Raw genomic sequence first — 19,747 nt, forward strand, 5'->3', positions numbered from 1 at the left:
ACTGTGAAATATATACGTTGAATGCAATATTTTCCGAGACGAATAAAAAGAGCCTGACCTGGCTCTTTTGATGTTAGTTAAATTCAAACAACAATGAAAGTGGATGTAAAATATACATTTATTATTATATTTTAACTTGTTGGTAAAAGTTTTAAATGTCACAACTATTGGTAATTTTTGAAGATACTATTATTAAAGTATGGTCAGAGTACGAGTCTATATAGTCTCATCCCGATCGACTCGGAGAAGCCAGTTTTGTATTGTTAGTTTAAATTCAAACCAACGATGAATACCTCCTTCATACAGAAACGAGTATGAATGAAGTTGGATCTGTAGAATATATTATATATATAAATTACGTCATACGTAATACATAATAGGTTTCCTGAAAATTAATTTTTGAGATGAATTTTTTAAAAATATTTAGTACTCGTAAAATAAATTGCGAGTACATATTGCTGATGGTAAATATTTGAATATAGGTATTTAATTCAGTAAATAATATATATCAGTGGCTTCAAAAATTAAATTAATTATTTTTCACCCCAAAACTACAAGATATTGTTTTCAGATAAATCTAAGAATAAAAAAGTACAACCTTTTAAGTAATTCTATTAAAGTTTGAAAACTTCGCCAAACATAATCTATAATGTGATGATATTATATTGAATTAAACGTTAATTGAAATGATTGCATGTAGTATAACTAACACGTATATATGCATAACTTAAATTAATTTACTTATAATATTTTGTTTATACGAAAATCTCCTTGGGTTTCAAAGGATGAATTAAATTACAACAAAATGTGTTCAACTCTTTTTACATATTTATCTTTATTCTACATACGAATTATTTTATAAATACTGAATAAACTTAAAAATAAATTGTACAATTATATTATGTAGGTAGGTAGATAAATTTACTAAACAAAATAAACTCATATATATATATAGTCATTAGGCATATACATAAGCGTGTAAAGAACTTAATATAATAGGTACATCATAATAATATGTTTTACTTATTTTTAAGTGTTTAAATTAAAACAAAAACTTAACGAAACTCAATAGCAAGAAAATTGTAGTAAAGAATACATATACATTGAAGTCGTAATGTTGTAAACGAATGGACAACAAACTATAATAGCTATTTAATTGTTGTACGAATAATTTAATGAAAAGCTATTTTAGGAAAAAAAAAACACGGTTCAGTCAACCAAAATTTTCGGTGCGCTTATAATAGTTATATAGACTTAACAGACTAGTTAAAATAAAACAATTTTAAACCTTTTCGAGATCACAATAATTAATTGTTAAAGAGCATAAAATAAAGTGGCGACCAACGCTTTAAGACAAATCCCGATTTGCGTAAATGTTTGGCGTAATTCCTACATTGAGTGGACGATGAATAATCTCTTTTTTTTGTTGGTGGCACAAACTATTATTTTAAGAAATCGATTTTTGGTATAAATGATTAAACGTGTATAATATATATGTATTCGTTTCAAACTATACATTTATGTGTAAATAACAAACGCACACGTTATTTAAGTATATATAATAATATCTAAGCTAATAATGTTTATTCGTGACTAGAATATACATACCAATATATAATGTTATATACATATTATATAAATGATATTATTTAATATGCATATAATATATAAATAATAATAATAATAATATTATTACAGGCGAAAGAAATTTCACATTCAATCGGACAATGCTTGACAGGGATACATACATAGCATCATAATATGATCGATGTCGGAAAACTTACGATTAACAGTTAATACAATAAAGTGACAAAAAACTTCTTACTACATAAGTACGTTACACCAGCGTTTCTCAATATTTCAATTGAAAATTTGCAATGCAGTTTAGATCGAGTGATTTGATTCGGAAATTATTTAAGAATATTATAACACTTTTTTTATACTATTTTCATATTTAAAACTTTTGACTTTTTGACATCTTTAACAACACGAATTAATTAGATTCGCCACTGATGAACAAACCTAACATCATGTGGATATTAGGATAATGAAAGTCAAAATAATAGTAAATTAAAACGATAGCTGAATAACGAGTAATTGACATACACCGACACTATTTCGAAAGCATTTAGGAGTACAAGTATATGTGAAAAGCGAATAACTATAAGAATATATGGGTACTGTAGGTTACCACCTTACCGCCCCATCAAGGGTCTACCCTCAAACTAATTTTATCAAAAAAAGTCTCCCGCAAAATTATGTAAAATTTTCGGGTGGCTCATTATTTTGTTATTAAATGACAATGGAAAGTTGTGTGTGGCAAAAAAAAATGCGTATTACTATCCGTTGACCCCATCATAAGCGACGCACGACTTGTGCGCGTATCCGAGGATAGTATTTTAGATCGTGAGATGGGGAGAGGGGGATTCGTCTTTACCGATGTGAAAAAAAAAAAAGAGGAATCCGATTGGAAAATAATCGTGAGTCGTGGGCAGGATGTCCGACAAATTTCACTATCGAACGAATCACACGCAATGCATATGACCGGAAATTCACGGTATTTCGGTGGGGTGCGGCAGGTGGGGTTGAACGGAAACGGGCCGACTCAGACTAAGTGTCCTTCCGTCTCGTCCGGTTTGTGCGCGAAAGTGGTGAGGACGTTTTGCGACGAGAACACCGTGACGTCAGGTGGCGGAGGCGGTGGAGGTGGCGGCGAGTAATAGTTAAGCTTGCTGACCATTGGCGGTATCGTTGGAGGTGGCACCGGTCGGTTGTGCAAAATCGGTGGTAATGGCACGGCCCGAGCTGTCGGTACGCCCGGCAAGGCATGATGAGGTTGCTGATGCTGATGCTGCTGCGGCTGATGATGATGCTGTTGATGCTGTTGCTGCTGCTGCTGCTGCTGATGCTGCTGGAGGTGGTGGAGATGGTGGAGGTGGTGGTGGTGGTGGAGGTGGGAAGTTCGATTTTCTGCAACACACATGATGAGCCAATATTGTTTCGGTCTAGTTTTTGTTTGTTTGTTTTTATATTGTCTTTTTCGCTAGCAGACTAGTGTCGCTAGCTGACACGTCGTGTGTTTATATTATCACAACGCACAGAATATTGCGATGATAGGTTAATCGAAACGTGCCATTATTACACGTTTACCATAGAATTATTAAGATAATACAATATTGTTAATATAATATTATCGTTATCATCATAATTTGTTATTTTTATTGCTGCGTTGTGTTATGTTATATGCATAAACCGAAACCATATTATTAATTCAAGCGTGTTGTATGTATAGATATACCTATATATATATAAATTGTATTATAATTATGTAAGACTCCGTCCATGCGAAGGCATTTTTTAGGACCGTCTTGCAGGCCTTAAAATTTAATTTGTGGCGGTTAGCGGAAGGTTTAACATTTTCTCAATTTACCGATATTTCTTCTGTCGTTTGTGTTTTCGTGCATATTGTAATGTTGCATCGATTGGTCGGAACTCATACTTAAGCCACCGCCGTATTGAACGTGTGGCTGCAGTGGATGATCACAATCGTTGATGAAAGGATAATCAATCTGTTCGATCAAATACGATTGTTCGGCAGACTTTTGCTGTTGATCGTCCTGTAAACAGTTTTCTATTTACTCGAGTTTCCGTGACAGCCATACCATATTTTCTATTTATTGCTTTTATATAATATACATATGTATCCCTTTCCCTTAAACCGCTTTATATGTATATTATTATAAATAACAAATATATTTATTGTTTCCTGTTTTTTTTCTTTTTAGTTCAACATACATGCAAATAACACTGACACAGATAGAATTATGTGGATTCTACTTACGTTATAATCCGGAGAAACATTTGAATATGTTTCCGATTTGGCCGAAATTGAGCTTAAATTTTCTTCGTATCCTCCGTTATATGTATTGGGTGCATACATTTCGATCGTTGGAGTTTTACTACTAGAATCGTTGTTTTCTGTAAAGTAACGGGAAATTCTCAATTGTAATTACATCAAAAAATTATAAATTATTTAACAATTACCGCTGGGACGCAACCTTTTATAAATATTTACATTAATAATAAACATCAGCCTAACAATTTTTTACCACTCTTTCGTAATAAATTCTTCTCTATAGATAATGTTGTGGATAATATAATATTATAATTATGCATACCATTGTTTATCTGTTTGTTGACGTTACGACGCCTGTGAATGCAGTACGACACAATAAATATGCTGACAAGTATCAATACACCGCCAAAAACTCCCAAGAAAGTGAACACGACGCGCATTCCTTGATCTTCGGCTGGCTTTTCTGCATTCGAATCAGACTTGGGTTGCACGTTTTCCTCTGTAAATCATAATATCAAAGGGTTTCGAATTAAAACGATTGAAATGATAGGTATGACCATGAAGACGTGTCTTCTCATAACATTCCATCGCCAAATACTGCCGATGTGAAATCCAGCACAATATTATCACAGTATAATATTATCATACAAATTGTTATTAGGTAAGTGTTTAAAAATCAAGATAACCTCATGTTATATGACTTTTTCACGAACGGATATTTATGGTGCTTCTATCACGTCATGAGTTAAACCGATAGAATGACTAATGACTGTATGTGACTAAATATAATACAGTGAAACATTCATATAACGAACTCAAAACTTCCATTTAACCACATTTTTTGTTTAACGAAACCAAACGTGTTTAATTATATTTAAGGAAATTCTCTATAATACGAATATTTTTTTGTTCCCCGTGTGACTACGTAATATGGAAGTTTCGCTATACTTATTATACAAACAAACAGGTGTACCTAAGTACCTACTTATTATTGTTGATTATTAAAAGATATTTAATACTATTATTTATCACATTATTACGTACTTGTTGTTGTTACTTTGAGACTCTGGGACACGTAAGAGCTGTCTCCATACAAGTTACGAGCCATGATGCTGAACAAGTATGATGTAAATGGTTCAAGTCCGACGACCGTGTGATGGGTTTCGTTTCCGAGGTCCTCGTACCGGTACATTTTACTGTCGGACGCCCGGTACCGAATGCGGTACGTAACCGGTTCGCCTAAACAAACGAATATTTAGCCCATGGAAATTATAATTGTATTCAAGTTTTTATTAGGTAAATAAAAAGAACAACTGTTGTTATACCTAATGTCTTATTACGCTATCTATTTTGCCCAGAGATGGACAAATTACTCGATTAGACGTAAGTTGTAACTGGTTACAAGCTACTAATTACAATAAAATCATGTATCTTGTAACGAGATACAAGATATTTTGGAAATGAGTAACTGCTTACTAGCAGTAACAGTAACTTAGATACATTTACAGCAAAAAGTTAGGTACTAAATGATTTATGTTTATTGTTTGAATAAAATAATAATGACACTGCTAATTATATTCTGTTGTAAGGAGTTAAAACATATTTATTTTTTTTTAAATGACTACAAATTATCACAAAATATAATTAATAGCTAATATTTGTATTATTCATTTAGAGCATAATATTTTTTTAGTAAAACATATCAACATCAAATAGTTAACGAACTTTAATGTATACTAAATAATATTTTGACACGAAATATGAATAACCTACTTAGGTACGCACAGAGAGTTCCTACTTAATTGCCATGCCGTATACGCCAGTCAACAATATTACAAGTTTTTGATATAATAAAATAATACATTAAGAATTTGCCATACTTATTATTTTTATCCTTCATACATATATTATTGTAAACTTGAAATATTACCAATATAACTACTGATTATAATGAAAGTACCTAATCGGTATATGAAATAACCCGTGTGAACGGATGATTATGTTCAAACTTTAAATACATATAGGCAATAGTTATATCAATATTTTTTGAAAAATAAACCACTTACATTTCGATGTTCGTTATATAAGTTAAATGCAATTTAAATTATAAATTCAATAATTACAACAAAAACTATATCGCTATCGTTCTACAATTATACCTATATAAATTGGTATGTTTAATTTAACGTTTCAGTAGCATTTTCAACCATCCACATTTTAAATCTACCTGCTAGAATATCATGGAATTGATTACTAGTCACAAGTTAAAAAAAATATGTAACTTTGTTACGTAACTTTTATGATTACTTCCCACCCTTACGTTCATACGCATCATCAATAATATTATAGTATGTCAGACGGTCATATAATCATATAATCGTTAACTAACACAAATAATATGTTTACCATCAGTGATACCTAAATATAGCACTACAGGTGCAACGAGTTATTTTCTCGATGTCGATTCTTTAAGAAGTTCAGCTGATTTTCTGTGAAAAGGTATTCATAAGAGATAAAAATATTGTGAGACAAACATGGAAACTAATCTTTAAATCGGTATTCATATCAAATACCCAATCTTGTAAATTATTGAGTATTGATATTTAGATACATTGTTTTGTGCTTCTCAAAATCAATAACTCATGTTTTATTACTAAAAACTTTTATTCGCATCAATTTTTTTATTCATAAGAACCGACCTAACTTGTAACCTGTGTAATTTTAAGTTCATAATTTGATAAATAATATATAGACACAAATAGGTAGTATTTATGTATATGATTATTAAAAATATTATCATTCAATATAAAACGATCGCCGAATAAAATCTTGTTGTTTGGTTGCGGAGGGAAGGGGGGGGGGTGAAATAACTCTTCATACGGATATATACAAATAAGTGCTTACAAAAGTAATAATAAATAAACAAACCAAAATTTAAAAAAATTTAATTTATACGCAGTTAACTGTTTAAATATTTGTATATTTACAATAATATTTCAAGGTAGTATTTAGAATACTTTTTTTTTTTTGTTAAATCATTAAATATGTACTCAAATACTTTTAAAAATGATCTTGTACAACACTCCCTATCCCGCTGTACATAATATTTTAATTACGAATGGAATACAATCATCGCAATAGCCCAAGTCCGTGCGCTCATGTCGACTACCAATTATATTATTATTTTATACGGGTGCCAGCTACTACGCGGATCGCGCGTATTGTAGCTTACGAGAACATGAAAATCAAAGAAAAATGGAAAAAAAATTGATCGAAAGAGTCGAGACACTCGAGGTTCGCGTTTAACATTCGTTTCTGTCCGGGTGTCGGAACGGAGTAGGTACGGATAGTGGCGTCTGATGCAGACAGAAAAAAAAAATAAACATCGTCACGCCCCTTATCTCGACTAAAATATACCTAATAATATTATAATACACGGCAACGTGCGTGCGTGCACCAGCCGTACGCGCATATTATAAAAAAAAAAATCATTAGACGTATTTTAAAAGTCGTAACTACAGGAGCAGCAGAGCAGGTCTTACCTCCGTCGAATCCGGGGGACCACGTCAGCATCACTCGGTTGTGCGTGGCGTTCGCCAATCGGAAGTTGGACGGCGGGTCGGGGTGCGAGAAGACGGTCAACCGGTTGACTGAAGTCGTCCGCCCGAGATTGTTGGACGCGGTGCACACGTAATCGCCGTAATTGAACTGGTCCACTTGCAGTATCGTCAGCGTCGACTCGTAAAACGTTTCGTTCAGCTGAAACGCGCGGCGCACAGTAAATTATTATTAATATCAGTTCGTATTATGACTCGTGCGTTGTTTATAACACGACGTGACGATCGACGATTATTGTTATATTATTATTCGTAGTGGTAGAAGAAGAAATAATCGTATTGTTGTATAACGACGCCGTATTAAATATGATCCCCCCCCCCCCCCGAGCGACGCCGAACCGCTGCAGTCGTAGATTATAATACGAGTAGTAACACAATAATATATTATTCATATTATCATTATATAATATTATTATTGTACCAGTCGACTTGGCACGACGCCGTAGGTATCAAAAGATGAGTATTAGGTGCCTACCTATACTAAAACATGTGCCTGCTACACTGCCTATTATACGGTGTGATTCGGTTTTGGTCGAAGAAAATCTAACGATCACGTAGGCGATACTATCTATAGGAGACTTGTTGATTACTTTTTCGCTTTATTCGTATTATTAATAATATTATTATTATTATTGTAATATGAGGAAGTAGTTGTAGTTTTCTATGCAAAATATGTTGAGTATATTCATAGAAAGCATTGTTATGATTATTTTTTTTCTTGGTAAATGTTGTGTTGAAATACAGAAAATAAGAATCATGTAGGTCAAAGTTAAATAAAAAAAACATGATATAGCAATAAATAAGTATCTACTGCTCATTCGTATTTATTATACAATATTATTAAACCTTTAGGTGTTATTTTGAAAACCATCTACGTTTATATACCACCAAAATATCTATTGAATATAATATACTAACTAAATATAATATTGATTTTTCAGTCAAATACCTAATAGGTATACAACGTATATACTTTTTTTAAATAATAGAGCAATATTATATTTACTCGTTTCTGTTCCACGATGTATTTCTCAGATACGCTTGTTATGTTCGACCCATCACGTTCCCAAGAAAATCTAATCATTGGAGCGCCAACTGCTCGACAATGAAGTTTAGCTGACATACCAGCATTGCTAGCCGTTTTTGATTCGTTTTCCATTGTCAGGATCTCAGGTTTATCTGTAACACACATGATTTGTAAAAAACTTAAAAAATAATCTTAATTGTATGGTTATAAAATCATTTTTTCTATTAAAAACAATAAATCTAGGTATAAGTAGGTATCGTGTAATAATATACAATTGCATATATCTATATGTAATACGGGCATTTTGTTTTCTTAGTGTATGGTTTATTGAATTATTTTTATGAAATATGCAAGTTAATTATAAAATGATGATATAGTGTTATAGTTCAAAAGTGTTTTTTTAAAAAAGGCAATACTTACGCTCCACAATCAACATAACAGAATGCGATGATTCGTTCCCTATACCATTGTTAACGACACAATAGAATAGCCCACTATCAAATTGTGTTGCATTTAAAATAGTTAAGTATGAAGTAGTGTTCTTAAGTAATATTGAGGTACGTTCATCAAAGAAAAAATTTGGACGCGTCCAGCTTATGTGATCCGGACCTAACGGAAAACCATCTATTCGACACCAAAGCTGAGCATCGTGTCCCTCCCTTACAATGACGCCACTTGAAGTATTTGTAATAGTTGCTCGATCTAGAAAAAAAAGCATAAATTCGATTTAGAAAATAGGTTAGTACCTATACAAAACGAATTCCATGTGTCGACATAAGTTATTTATTTATAGTAATGAATATAAAAGAAAAAACCGCCTCACTAAAACAGATAAATTATTGTATTGAGTAAGATTTAAAAGTGAGTTTAAAAAAAATTGTGGTGTAATATAATACTGATAATGATAAAATATCATATAGTATAATAAAAATGATTATATTATTGCCGACATGAAATACAAATATAACTAAATCATAATAATATAATATGCTTAGATTAGGAACTCAGATAGCTTTGAAATACAATTCGCATTGATCGGACACAAAATCAAATCAAAATGTTTTGAACAATTTTTTTTTTTAAATCTTAATCATAATTAGTTATCATCAAAAATTCTTACGTTTCACTAATATGATAAACGAAAAGGTTGAAAACCCTTCTGTATTTCTCGCCTCGCAGGTGTAATTTCCAGCGTCGTCGCGGAATATACCCGTGAAATTTATATTGGAATCTTGTACCCGTCGGTTGTGTAACGAATACAACAGTTTGTTGTTTTTGAACCACTTATAAGTGATCTGCGAAGGCCGTCCTTTTGCCTGCAGCGTGACGAATACGTTATCCCCTTCTGTATACGTCATTGAGTCGGGATACGAATCAAAAGTTGGTTTGTCTGTAAAATAATTATTTAAATATTTTCATAGCAATTCCTTTACATGATATATTTTTTTTTATCGTTGTGATTTAAACATTCACGGAATACAATAATATTTCGATAGGGTAACAATAATAATAATATATATATGGCATATGCGTATGGGTAGGTATGTCAAATATTCTGATGGAAATATAATTGAACGAAATTTACTGTTATTATTATTATTATTTTTTTCCTTTGGCTTATTTTTTTAGCCAATGCCAAATAATAAATAAAATGTGAAAAAAACATTAGATATATATTATGGGTAGGTAATGGAAAAACTATCAAGAGTAATATCGTTCTTTTTTCTTTTGGAAAAATTGGCATTCATCGTCTGATATTTATTTGGTAAAATTATTATGCTACTAAAAACAGTAGGTATAACATCAAAAGTATTTAAAAAATCCGATTTATTTAAATGCTCAATACAGATTCAGAAAAAATTTAGGTCAAACTTTTAACAGTGAAAAAGGGTTTTACACTCGTTCATCGTCATAGTACGTAAATTAAAAATAATAAAAAGAGAAAATCGAGCAAATGAAGGTAGTAAGCTAACAATATTATCGAAGCCGGTAAATAAATTATAAAAATAGAGAATGCAGAAAACCTAAGGGGTTTTAAAAACAAATTATAGTTAATTGAATGATATACAAATATAAATTTCCGAAAATGCTTAGGAAAAAAAATGTTTTAAATAACTATAGAGAGGATATAGTATTTTTTAAAAACTAGGGAGTCTTGTGCGTATAGACACATTATCGTTACACATGTTTCAATTTAATAATTGTGCGTACCTATATAATAGAACTATGCAACAATAAATTTCGTCTTTGCCGTTTTGGATGTGAGTTATATTAATAATAGAAACTACGCAGACGAGAGCCCACGCGAAATAGATAATAGTAACCACAATTTAGATTTCGAATGAAAATGATACATTTCACTGTGATCGAGGTCGACGTGAGTCGTTCCCTTAAATCCTGATACAAATAATAATATAGTATATTATTATTGTAGATAAGTAAATTTGTCCGCTACAGCGTATATATAAAATCCCCCGTAAGTCACGTAGTAATCGGGTGGGGTTTTTTTTTATTTTCGGTTACTAATAAAACGGTTTGGGCATCCGAATTGGCTCACATAGACAGGCCACGATTCATGATTGATAAAAGTGACATGGAATTGGTCCCTCGAATAAGTGATGTAAGTAGCACGCTTAGGATTCAGTATACAAACATATTATTATGTATACGTCTTTAAATCGATTTCTAAAGAAGGATTTAAGTTTAAAACCAATATACTATTAAACTAATAATAACTTAAATGTCGTCATCTATTATCTATTTACACAAGGTAGAAAAATATATTATTTATAGAAGGTCAATAATCAATGTATCATCGATACATTTAAAATAATCGTCAGTCGTAACTAGAATAAAATCGCAAGTGGAGATTGAAGAAATCGAATATAATATTATTAAAGTATTATTATTATGTGGTCTAGACATGGTTCACTATTAATGTAAATATTTTAAAAAAAAACTATAATATAAAACTACTAATAAGTAAAATACAATAAAAAAGGCACTTAATGTCGTTATCAACAGTTGTTGACAATATGGTACGATACGTGTTTGATCGAATCATATTAATATTATTGTTATCATCGTCCACGATTCGATCATGGATTATTTCGGGTGAAATTGGAATAGGTAGTAAATTCGGTGCAGTGATCTGTGAAGCGCAGTATCAAACATCGTGACATGTGATATTATGGTGGCAAGAGAGTGTTTAGACTTTTGTTTGTAGAAAAATAATATTAAACTGTTTAAGTTTGAATAAAACATTGTACACCTAGCTACAAACCCTTAAATTTTAAAATTGCAATGATCAAAAAGCGATCAGTATTCACCAATTAAAAAAAAAATGGACAACTCAATTTGTTGTATATTTGGATTAACACGTACTTTGCTATTAAAAAGATCATTGGGAATTGTAATTTTTGTGTTTGATTTGAATTAAATGACAAATTATCGCACACGAAAAACGTTTCTCAGCAGAAACGGTGGGTCAGTCTATATTTCTAAGAATAATCTAAAATTTATTTTAGACGACAAAATAAAAATCGATTTGGGTTAAATTTGCGTACAAAATGCAGTTTATACCTAATTTTTTTTGTTTATCTTAATTATTAAGCAAAACACTGTGAATTTAAAATTTTGACCTTCTAAAATTACCAACCAGATTCACTTTCCTACCAGAAAATATATATTGGAGTTGAAAATCAAAGCATTTTTTATACTATAAACTGTGTACACATACGCACAAAATATATAAACACACACTGTAAAATCAATACATACATCACTTTGCTCAGAATCGAAAACACCCACATCATCGTAAAACCAATACATTTACAACTCCGCTCAAATTCTCAGAATATTATAGGCAAGTTGAACCTGGAAATCCACCCCACATATACGATCACCACTGAGATGTTGGGTAATTATTTGAAACGGATCCTACTTCAACCAGAATGTTAAGTCATTAAAAATTATAAAAACGAAATCAGTACCAGACAGAGTTTACTATCGTCTCGAGTTTACTTCTTTCAAATTTGTTTAGGTACGAATGTCATAGTTGTAAGATTCGTAAAATATTATGAAAAAAACATTCAAGAATAGTGTCTTAGATATCAGACACCAGCCAATAAAATATTGCGGTAAGAATATAATTTAATTTTATCATTTCATTTAGCTATTGGACGTTTCATAATATTTAATTTAATTTTTAAATTTTTATTGAGTTAAGACTTCATTAGCTATGGTCATTAGACTGAAGGTTATTTTATAGGTATTTAACTGTGGGGGAGGGGACGGTTGGTTAGAATTCGTGTATATGTGGTGAGGTTTTGTCACTAAACCCTAGGCGGTCACCCATCCGAGAACTAGTGACAATGACTTATGATTGACTTCAGAACATGTTTGTGACTGAACCCAACCACCGGGCCATACCAGGCCACTGTCTTTAAATAAAAACACTCTGCTTATGGAAGTATTCTCTAAATGTTGATTGTTAGCGCGACTGAAGAATTATTATTTTTATTTGAATCTTTGGTTATTTGATCACTATAATATTTACAGTAGTTATAGTCGTTATTTTGATTATGAATTGATGAACAGCAGTTTTTAGTTCTACCTGTTTGCTGAATGTTGTAAGTACTTTGAAATGCAAAGTGCAGATTTTATGTCAAATTAAAAAAAGAAAAATATACTAGTTCCACTTTGGAAAAAAAAAACGAGCAGAACATATTTTAAAAAGACATTGCGTGCAATCCGTGCAATACCTTCTGCCTAGTACAAGTTGTCGAACATTAAAATATATTTTAGTGAGTCTACACAAAATATATTTGCAGGAAAAAAAAATATAATGACGATGGCAAAAACCCGGCAGGTTAATGGGATACGTAAGAGTCGCGTTTATTATAAATTTAAATCTTTTTAAAAACGATTATTTTTATTTTGAACATAAAAAAATCTACCCTATCCAAAGACGAAGTCCGGAGCTGCGTCTTGTTTTTGTTCATCGTAATATTATTATCTTTGGATTCATATTTTACGCTGAATCTGGAGAATTTGACAACAATTATTGTAGGTACACCGATTTAATTATAATACCAGTTATACTAGTATAGTAGCTTACCTACTCTAGTTTATCGTGTGTATTCACGTCGTCGTACTAGCTATTCTCACAATGTTACGCATTGTAATATTATAATAATATTATGAATCACCGCGGCTATATAATATTATTTTATGTGGTGCCATTTGAGCGTGGGGGGGGGGGGGTAGGTTGCCATTGGGGTTAAGTGTACATTTGTACCCCTGTTTTTTCTGCGTCTAACTTTCCAGCCATACAATTTACAAACATATCGAATATGTGCGTAAATAGTTAAAAGTACAAATACATTATGCATCATACCTATTCATGACCAGTGACCACACATACGTCCAACCTTCCAGATAATTTTTTTTTTTTTTTTAATACAATTATTAGATATATACAATATACCTAGATAAGTGTACCCATTTATTAATACAATATAATGTCTTTATCACTAAAAATAATGATTAACTACCTACGGCCGGGAAAATACTAGTTTTCAGTAAATCAGATCCTTTAAAAATCTTGAATATTAAATGTACATTTTAGCAATACACCAATTATATATCTTATATTATATATCTCGAATTGTTCGAAATCTCGTACCTACCCAATTTAAATCCCCTTGAAATAATAATAATTGCCATTACAATAAAACACGATATTTCGAACTTTTTTTGGTTTCGCTTGAGTTACGTACCTACGTAACGAGAGTTTTCTGTGTATTTATATTATGTATACCAAAATCCAAACGGCTGACGACGAAAAAAGTTCATATTTTAAATTCAATTAACTATTAAACAATAACAACCCTTAAACCCCCAGCACGCATGCGCCGCTGAATAAAATGCGCGTAGATATAGCTAGGCGTATAATATTCACTATGATGAATTATAGTGGTCCAATCGCGGAAACAATAATTATTATCCTCCTCGAGACGTGTTGACAGCTCACAAAACTCACATGGCGCTACTGTTAAATTAATGTACTTATATTTTAATCACTTACGGTAAACGTCGAGCGTGACCTCTTTGTGTATATTCTTGGACATCAGTGGATTGGAGCCTTGGCACATGTATAAACTGCCGTCCACTTCGGGGGTCACGTTGAAGGTCATCTGTATGGTAGACAGCTTGCCGCCGTGCAGCCCGGGCTTGGTGTAGCTGTTTATGCCCTCAGAGACCGGCACGCCTTGGTGCCACCAGCTCATCTTTAACGCCGGATTGCTAGAAGTCGCCTCGCACGTGAGCGTAGCCTGATCGCCAGGTTTCAGGTGCACCGGGTCGTGTTTGATGTTCAGGTGATCGGGTAAGACTATACGAAATAATAAAATATGACATCCATTATCCATATTGTGCTACCCTTATAATACTATGTGCACGGTTATAATGTTGTTTTGTGAAGAAGTATTTTTTTGAGTGTTTCTTATAATAATAATAAAAAAAAAATTTTCAATTTTATCAAATACCCAATCGAATAAAATTTAAAATTCAAAAACCGATTAACATCTTATTATGCTCCTGTAGTGATGCCCAATTAAAAAATGATAGTTTTAGGTCTGTTACAAATTTGCACAACACACGATATAAACCACACGTAACATTGTTTTTATAAAATATGCAACAGTTCGAAATTTCTAAATCTAGAAATATGAAACACTAACAGGTATGAAGACAATAATTAATATGAATTCATATAAAAAATGAAATATAAATTACAAATATAATATCTTACACAATATTACTACTTTAAATGAATACAAATTAGGAGTAACTCGTATGTATTATACGTCATGTGCATATTAAATTTATTTCATCTTAAAAATTAATTTTCAAAAAGTATTTTGAACTCTGAAGTAAAATCATTATTATCCAAACATAATTCATACGTATTTTTTTTTACATTTCCTTGTATAGAGTAAATGTAAAATCAACTTATAATGACTAAAGTGTCGGTTGGCATAAAAAGATTTATTTTTTGCGGCTCAAAAATATCAACTTTATACAGTACAATAATATTAACTTTGTCAAACGTTACGCTGAAAAATAATCATAACGGTCCTGTCCAATAACAGGGTAGGTAGATGTGTGTGTGTGTGTATAATATGTATATGGGAGTTAAACACATAATAAATATTCGCATTTTGAGTTAACCTGCGAAACGAGCCACAACACCAACCCGTTAAATTGTATTCAGTATTAATATAAATCGTAATAATAATAATATATAATAAAAATAAGCGCAACGCAAAAATAATATATAACACATTAATGGACCATCCCACCACTATTATAAGGAAATGTCTGGTGGTACCGCTACCGGTAGGGATACCACAGCGGTTCTGTATAGATTAGGACGCGTTTACGTTAATACTGCTTCGGCCTGTTGTGCAATGCAGGTGCATAATAACTAATAAAAAGTAATAATGCGATTAAATATTGATTTTTTTTTATTGGTTTTTAAACGTCCTGTCTTCCCGTTATCCAAAAACTATGCGTAAACGTTTCCGTCACTGCAGTAATATTATTATCATTATTATTATGACGTGCAACAGCAATAACCGTCGCGTGGACTTAGAACCTACCTACCGAGAATAATTATTATAGTATACCATAACGTTTCGTAATTTTTACGATGACGATAGTAATAATAATATAACTATTATTGCTCTACAGCGTTGTAGTAGTTGTTCGACTGAATAATATTATTATTATTTTAATATCGACGAAGATTTCGACAAGTCGGCGAGGTGTGCGAGTGGGTGCCGCCGCCGCCGTGGAAAGCGGTGGCTGCAAACAGATATAACCCCCACGTGCTGGTTTGCGACGAGGTACACACACATATATATATAAGTGGCCGGGAGTGGGCGCTTTCCGCTTTCGCGCGATAATATTATTACGATCTCGATAATCTATACAATATATTATTATTATTATTATTATTATTATGTCGTTTCGCGTGATCGGACGAGTGCAACTCCAATTCTATAATATAGACCAAACAGTAGGCGCACTCGACCAGCGACTTGTGTTTGTATTTGTGTGTGTGTGTGTGTGTGTGCACACACAATATCCGTAGGTACACCTAAACAGTGTTGTGTTCGTTCGAGAGCCGCGCACCGGACGCGACTCCTCGAGATTGGGTGTGCGCGCACTTAGGTAATCGTCTGGATGACATATTATTATATTAAAATAATTATGTAAAGACGCCGAAACGGGATACGAGTCCTACAACTACAACTGCCTACCACCATACGGACAGACTGCATCAGTCCACTTACTATAGTCGTATAGATCGAATCGGTCCGCGTGATTTGTTTTTCCCGCATTATATTATTATTATAATATAGTAGGTATAATAGTGCGACGACTATTATAATACATATTATTATTATTATATTATAACCGAACGTTTTTCTGCTTTTGTTATTTAAATTTAATTTCGCAAGTGGGCGGTCCCGCGACCGTCGCGTTGTACATTCAAAACGAGGCGAATAAGCTGTATATAGGTACCTACCTACGTCGCCAACGAGTATTTTTCTCGACAAACGTGCGTTTGGGGACAATATTGTAAAAGCGATTGCTATTTTTTTCTTTCTCAAAGTCCGATTTTCCGGTGGTGTTGCGAAAAACTGCAACGGACGCCGAAACGTTTGGTACCTTATTAACGCCATCAGTGCGTGTTAAAAATTATAATTATAATTTATAATTACTTATTGTTAATAGAACGTCGCAATTAACTATGCGTGCAGTACGTCAACTTTCAATTATTTTATGCTAAATATTCGGAAAACATAAATATAATTACATCCGAGAAACATTATCGTAATTCAATATTTACCATGCTCTCGAGTCTTAACATATTTTTCCGCGTTGTGATCTAACTAAACATTTTCCCATCAACTCAATCTTACCGACGAATGATTTTTGTTTTTTTTTTTTTTTTATTATTATTAACGCATTAATATAAATATTAAGTTTGTTTTGGTAATAACATGTTATAATATAATATTATCTTAGTGTAAATGTACTTCTCTTACATAGTACTTTGAGTTTCTGGGTTTTCATCAAAGGCACTGTTAAAGCCGGATGAGTCACTTCACATTTATAAGTTGCATCATTATCCGTATAATTGACCACGAATGCCAATTCAGCTGAAACCGAATTTTCCCCAGTTGTTACAATTGAATGTACCTAAAGAATCAAACACAATAAAATTTAACATTTTCTGGTATATACCTCCCATATAAACAATATCATACATAATATATTATATTATTGAGTCTTTATAGTATAATAATATATTATTAAATCTCTTACATTTTTTTTTTACGTCGACATAATATGTCAAATAATTTTTATGACGTTAGAAATAATTGTAACACATAATATTATATATCTATCATTGTATTGTTAATTTAATACAATTTTATAAAATCAATATACAATATTTTCAATTGTATTGGTTTGAGCGTTGTGGGTAGATTTTGATTTATTCATAGATATTATGATCTTATATTATATTTCAAATTTATCTCCGATTGAAAAATTTTAATCCTGTTTATCCTATTTATAACATTAATTAGTATTCGTTAATATTATAAATTTCAATGCGTCAAACTGTTTGACGTTTTAATAAGATATTACCTCGTGTAACCTAACCATATATTTTACAGTTATTAAAGTTACGACCAGATCAAGAATATAATTTTGTTCCGTTGGTTCAAATTTGATCTTAGAACTTTTATTATTTTCATCCAATGGCAATGCTTTTTGTAAATATAATTACGATAAAGAATCATTGTCTTTTATTCGATTTCACAATAATATTGTAACATAATAATATGTATGAATGTCCCTGTACAGAATGCTTAATAGTCGATGACAGACGTTTCGATAAAGCATTATAATAATATTATGAAGTAATAATTTATTCAATTAATTGATGAAATAGATTTTTTTCCCGACTCGTAGTATTTATGTTGTACCTTCTACCACGAATTTTTTTCTTCTAAATCAGTTACAATAGTATTTTATTATTAATGGTATGAATACAATTTCACAGTTATATGTACTCTGATTGTCCGACTATAATATTATAATATATTCATATACGCACTCACACAAAATAATATGTGAATAATACTCGAATGATATATGTAACAAATTACAATTCAAAAATTATTAACGGTTATGACGGTAACTAATTTAAATTAATTTAATATCACACTGTACCTTTTTATCGTTTTTAAACCATGCGACCGAAGCCAGTGGATTGCCGCCAGTAGACAGACAAGATATTTTGTGGACGTTTCCCGATGGAATTGGATTACCAGACGAGTGGTCGATTATGATCGGCGCTCCGGGCGGGTCTGAAACGTTGGAAAAAATATAACAGTTTATTATTATGATAATATTTAACGTGTATAAAACTTCCGTTAAAATTACGGACTCTCGTTAATATAAAACCCTCTGCTGGACTTATTCTATATATTTTGTTGAAAAACGTTCGCGTGTCTTTTTCTTTTAAATCTTCCAGAAATTTAACAGAAATAATTGTATTGAATCGATCTTTCAATAAAAAAATACCTATACTATAATAATATATATATAGGTACCTAACTCAGGTTTTTTTAAAATCATTTCGTATAGATATCAAAGATGACTCGCTATAAAACGTTCGTGCGATTTGTTTGTCATTAAAACATTCAGAAACACGATAGGATTCGTGAAAAAGAAAATAAATAATATTCTACAGAAATATTGGTACATAAAATTATATATATTTTCGACTACCGGTAAATAATAACTATATGGATTTGTTGAAAAGCGATGCGTTTGAGATGTCTTATACTCGACTCGGGTACTAATTACGGTATAGGTACTCCGATAAGTTTAATTCACGGCACCTGGATATATGATATTTGTATACTGATTTTTGACGGATGAAATTAATAGGTCAACGGATATTTAATATCTAGGAGTATTGCTCTAGACCATTTGAGCGTGTAATTCAATATACGTGTGACTTCACTACACAATCTTTGATTATGACATATTTGTACATACATATCCGTTTGTTTTAACATTTACTCCACATCTGGCCGCGCTATTATACGTCGGATTACTCGTATTATTAACAAATGTGTTTTCGTTTCACCAACACAC

At 31.7% G+C, this 19,747-nt stretch overlaps 1 protein-coding gene across 1 annotated transcript in view; it reads right to left on the bottom strand.

Moving 5' to 3' along the window:
• Positions 1 to 1,835: 1,835 nt before the first annotated feature.
• The window catches only part of LOC100167052 (nephrin), a 48,592-nt gene continuing 30,680 nt past the window's right edge, over positions 1,836 to 19,747 (bottom strand). The window contains exons 9-20 of the mRNA XM_001942934.5: positions 18,815 to 18,951; positions 17,620 to 17,773; positions 14,589 to 14,894; positions 9,621 to 9,890; positions 8,921 to 9,202; positions 8,480 to 8,652; positions 7,399 to 7,615; positions 4,901 to 5,095; positions 4,179 to 4,355; positions 3,842 to 3,978; positions 3,431 to 3,617; positions 1,836 to 2,970 (exon numbers count right to left, since the gene is read on the bottom strand). Of these exons, the coding sequence (XP_001942969.2) occupies positions 2,606 to 2,970; positions 3,431 to 3,617; positions 3,842 to 3,978; positions 4,179 to 4,355; positions 4,901 to 5,095; positions 7,399 to 7,615; positions 8,480 to 8,652; positions 8,921 to 9,202; positions 9,621 to 9,890; positions 14,589 to 14,894; positions 17,620 to 17,773; positions 18,815 to 18,951 (2,600 nt within the window). The 3' untranslated portion in view covers positions 1,836 to 2,605. The remainder of the gene's footprint in view (positions 2,971 to 3,430; positions 3,618 to 3,841; positions 3,979 to 4,178; positions 4,356 to 4,900; positions 5,096 to 7,398; positions 7,616 to 8,479; positions 8,653 to 8,920; positions 9,203 to 9,620; positions 9,891 to 14,588; positions 14,895 to 17,619; positions 17,774 to 18,814; positions 18,952 to 19,747) is intronic.

Source organism: Acyrthosiphon pisum, chromosome X (genome assembly GCF_005508785.2).
Source record: "Acyrthosiphon pisum isolate AL4f chromosome X, pea_aphid_22Mar2018_4r6ur, whole genome shotgun sequence".
NCBI lineage: Eukaryota > Metazoa > Arthropoda > Insecta > Hemiptera > Aphididae > Acyrthosiphon > Acyrthosiphon pisum.